Source organism: Corapipo altera, unplaced genomic scaffold (genome assembly GCF_003945725.1).
Source record: "Corapipo altera isolate COAL_440 unplaced genomic scaffold, ASM394572v1 61182, whole genome shotgun sequence".
Taxonomy (NCBI): Eukaryota; Metazoa; Chordata; class Aves; order Passeriformes; family Pipridae; genus Corapipo; species Corapipo altera.
In genome coordinates this window covers 6,012-10,710 of record NW_020885669.1, presented here as the reverse complement: position 1 = coordinate 10,710, position 4,699 = coordinate 6,012, and the positions used below count along the sequence as shown (strand labels likewise).

General features: G+C 48.4%; 1 protein-coding gene across 1 annotated transcript in view; it reads left to right on the top strand.

Moving 5' to 3' along the window:
- The first annotated feature begins 2,687 nt into the window (after nucleotides 1-2,687).
- The window catches only part of CRYM (crystallin mu), a 7,899-nt gene continuing 5,887 nt past the window's right edge, over nucleotides 2,688-4,699 (top strand). Inside the window, exons 1-3 of the mRNA XM_027631859.1 lie at nucleotides 2,688-2,917; nucleotides 3,142-3,292; nucleotides 4,067-4,129. Coding sequence (XP_027487660.1) covers nucleotides 2,745-2,917; nucleotides 3,142-3,292; nucleotides 4,067-4,129 — 387 coding nt within the window. The 5' untranslated portion in view covers nucleotides 2,688-2,744. The remainder of the gene's footprint in view (nucleotides 2,918-3,141; nucleotides 3,293-4,066; nucleotides 4,130-4,699) is intronic.

Here is a 4,699-nt window from a genome sequence, read left to right as displayed (position 1 = left end):
GGGGGGGTATAACAGAGCTGTTGGAAAGTCTCACTGGATTAAGGTAAAGGGAGTTTGGAAACCAGGTTTTGGGCTTGCTCTGCTATCTACAGGGAGGCCTTGAGTGCCAGCCCTGGGGAAGGTTAAAAATTGTAAATAGTGAAAACAGTAAAAAGGAAGGTACCTTGTGGGTCAAAGCCCCACTGCCACAGACTGAAAGCCCTGAGGGCTATTTTGTAGGCAAGCTTACACAGGTGCCCTGTGTTTCAAGCTCTAAGGTGTGTGAGTGGGTGTTGCACACCCCTCTCAAAGGGAAGTTTAATTGGTTTATTATATTCTGTGTGATGGGTTCTGGTCTATCACCAAAAGTGAGTTTTGGAGAAATCCCCCTAGGCTGTATTTTGAAGCATTGGAGGGAGATGGAAGGTGCAATCTCTCCAGGAAACAGTGTGAATTGAATATTGTAATAATTGGTGGCCTTTGTACTCTTTTGGATGATGGTGAAAAATGGCCAATGAATGGAACTTTAAATTACAATACAATGTTACAATTGATGTTGTTTTATTGTTGGGAAAGGAAATGGAATGTGGTGTTGCATGTGGATTTGGTTTTCACACTGTCTAATCATCTGGAATGGGAAAAAAACAAAAAAGGAAAAATCAAAAAAGAGTGTGATATGTTACCAAGTGATCCTATGATTTTGGCTTTAGAGAAAGACCACGAAAAAAAAGAATCTAAGCGATGCTGCTCGGCTTGTGGTACTGGGAAGTGTTGTATGACTTATGGCTGTGCAGAGGAAGAGGAGGTTGATATGCTGGTAGCCCCTGGGAGAGGGGATAGAATGGATACAGAAGGAGTACGTGGGGGGGGGGAGGTGTTTGGAGTGATGGCGTTTGTGTTCCCAAGTAACTGTTACACGTGGTGGGGCCCTGCTCCCCTGGTGATGGCTGCACACTTGCCTGCCCATGGGAAGCGGTGGATGAATTTCACGTACCCTTCCAATTCTTTCTCTGATTCCACTGGTGGGAGACTGAGCCAGCAGCTGCGTGGTGCTGGCTGGAGTTAAATCACACCTTTTGGCACGATTAGGATCTGTTAGTGCTGTTTAGCTGATAATGAGCTGTACTCGCCCCGTGCTCGCCCCGGCACTCACTTGCCTGACTGTATATGAGAGTCTAGTGCCTGTTAGTGGCCACTTTCTGCTTTCGCTGCTGCTGTACCGCTGCTCACCTCACTGAATTGTGCCGGGGAGCATTTTGACAGCAGCCCTGGCCATGTGCCTGGGCTGGCAGGTGGCCAGGGCAGTGCTGCTGTTTCCGTGCTGCGGTACCAAACAAGCTGGAACTCCGGGGCTGTTTTGCGAGCCCCGCTGAGGTGAGCAATCGGAACTAATGAGCCAGTGCTACTTAAAACAGCTAGTAGGGACTTATAGGGAAGACGCAGGGAAAACTGTGAAGGTATTTGAAGGCATTATCTGAACCCAGGACCCTGACTGGAGTGATATTCCGGTAGTATTGGATATGTTGGGAGGAATTTGAGTAAGTTGTTGGATGCAGTGTGGAAGTAGCTGCGTTAGTGGAAAAAAGCCCCCAAACAGGGGCACTGCAGGGGAGAGGCAGAGGAGGAATTAGTAGAGGTTGACTCCAACACAGGCAGTTGGACAGGGATCAGTGTGCTATTTGTCGAGAGAAGGGCCACTGGAAGTGGGAATGTCAGTGGGGAAAGGGACAGGTAGGAGCTGCCGGACCCTGGATTCCACCCAGGGCTCCCGATCAGACAGGATGGCTCCTGACGTGTGAAGATGTGTGACAGGGACCAGAGGTGTCATCCCCAGCTGAACCTCTGGTTACATTAACACTGGGGAGTGAGAAAATGGATTTCATAGTAGATACTATGTATTGAATACACGAAGCCGTGTATTCGGTTTTAAATACATGTAAAGGAAAATTTAGTCAGGAAATTATTAATGCACTTGGTGCCACTGGAGAAAGGCAAAATGGGCCATTCTTTCAACGTCTGAAATTTAAAATTGGGAAAAAAAATTGGTTAACACATCAATTTTTATATATGGTAGTCCAGACTGTCCTATGCCCCTGTTAGGAAGAGACATTTTAAGCAAATTAGAAGCACAAATAACTTTTGATGAAGGAAAAATAGAAGTTCATATCCCTGAACCTAAGCCTCTGGAAGCCCAAGTTTTTATGTTACAGTCACTTGAACCATCAGAAGAAGAAATCCTGGCTGAGGGAGAAAACACAGTTATTCCCTTGCTATGTGCTATGGGTGTCCCAGGACAATCAGAACCCGTGAGAGCATCATCAAAACCTGATGTCAAACCGCTAAGGCAGAAACAAGGTCTTATAAAACAAAGTGTGAAGAGGGGGCTGGAAAAACTAATAGATACATTTCAACAACACGGGCTGTTAGTGGAATTTCAATTGGAGTATAACACCCCTATTTTGCCGGTGAGGAAATCACATTCGGATGAATACGGGTTGTTACAGCGCTTAAGAGCTATTAATCAGATAGTACAAGGCACGCATCCGAAGTACAGCATTTAAAAGAAGCCTTTTTCTGCACATCTCCAGGTGTGGGCAGCCGAGCTATTTTTGCTTCTGAAAAGTCCCGATTACCCCGGGAGGGGGCCGAGGCGGGGCCGGGCCCGGCGGGGCGGGACGCGGGGCGGTTCCGCGGCGGGTTCTTGGCGGCGGCGCGGGCGGTGTCGCAGTCCCGCACGGTGCCGTCCCGTGGTGCCGGTGCTCGCCATGGGCTCGGCTCCGCCCGCCTTCATCGGCGCCGAGGAGGTGGAGAAGCACCTGCCCCGCGCCAGCCTCCTGCTGCCGGCGCTGGAGGCCGCCCTGGGCAACTTCTCGTCGGGCCCCGCGGGAGGCGTCGTGCAGCCGCTGCGCACCGTGCTGGCCGTGCCCGGGCACGGCGGGTGAGCGCCCAGCCCCGAGCGGGGCGAGGCACCCGGGGAGGGCGAGCGGGGGCAGCGGCGCCGGGGGGCGGGGAAGGCACCGGGGGGGAGGAATTGGAGCGCCAGGAAAGGCCCTCGGTGCCGAGTTAGCGATGGACCGGCCGGTGGCCACTGATGGTCACGGCCCGACGGCTGCGGGCTCCGCTGCGAAAGTCCGTGGGTAATACAGGGAATTGTCTCCTAAGGTACCTCGGCGTCATGCCCGCGTACAGCGCTGCCGATGATGCTCTGACAACCAAGCTGGTGACTTTCTATGAGCACCTGAAGGATTCCCCTGCCCCTTCTCACCAAGCGACTGTCCTCTTGTTTGACCCTCGCAATGGTTCTTTGAAAGCTGTAAGTCTCGTGAGTGCCTCTGTAAACTCTAATCAAGAAAAGTTCACCCTGCATTTGAAAGGAAAAAAACCCCAAACACCTTGCTGAATAAAGAATTGATCTTGAGCCATCTTAATTCTCAGTTGAAAGAGATTCACAATTTGCATTGCAGGGAATAGTATTCAAAGTCTGCTTTTTTTTCCCTCTATTTAAAGAATGTAGAAATTTTTTAAGAATACTAATGATTTGCATTTAGACTTCAGTAAAAATAATTATTAAAGGGCAAAAACTGGTCAAGAAAACTATCTTGGTCTCTTATACCAAACCTGACAGTTTTTAAGCCTCCCTAATCTGTTTGTGGCTAATGCACACAGAGGCAGGAGTGCCCCGTGTGTGATACCCATTAAAGGAATTCCATAGCTCCCAGTCACCTCATTGTACAGAGCAAGACAGTGCAGACTGGTGAACCACTGCCAGCTTGCACTGGTCCCTGGTCTTACTGGAGTGCAGGGAACTAGGATATATCCATGTATTCCCAGTGCTGGAGAGCCAGGGAAGTGCAGTGCATGAGGAGCTGGGTGAATTTGGGGTGGTTCAGCTCTGGCCATTCGGACTCCATTTGTGGAGAAAGTGTGACTTTGTATGGTTTGTGGTTGCTGTACCAGTAATTGCCAACTTTTATATGTCTGCATCTTTTATATCTGTAATATCACTTCATTCACAAATTGGATGAAAACGTTTCATATTTACTCACATTTTGAGTGTTCATTTCCTTCTGCTTGAATTTTTCTACAGGTCCTGGATGGCAGTGTCATCACAGCAAAGCGAACAGCTGCAGTTTCTGCCATTGCTACCAAGGTGTGTCTTCTGTTCTCTGAAGTGGGGCAGAGCTAGTGGTGTTTGCTATAAAATAGCTCGAAGGAATGATGCAAGTGGCTTTCAGTATCTGTGAATTTTCATCAAATACATCTTTAAATTAGATTTATGATAAAATGCATAGTTTCAGGGAAAGCTTAAAATCAGAGTTTTGAGTGAGTCATGTCTGGCTTTAACACTTTGTGTGTGATTGGAGAAGGAACCTGAGCTCTGTTTTTTGTTTTGTGTTTGTGTTAATATGCCTTTACAATTTCAGAAGATGTAGCTGTGGTGTATCTGCCTGTGTGTTGCTTTGCATGACTTCAATTTCAGTTGGAAAGTGTTGTGTTTGAATTTTTTTTTTGAAAATATTTGTGGTTGGGCTGCTAATAGCACAAAGCCAGCATGCATTGCACATGAGGGTTTTAGCCTTCCCCTCAAAGGATGAGGCAATAAGAAGAGGGCCAGGGCTGAAAAATACTGGTGTTTGTCCCCCCTCAGCTTTGCATCCAAATGAAGGCTGAACTCACCACTTCATTAGGGGCAGCCTTCATGCCAGGGGAACTCCATCCA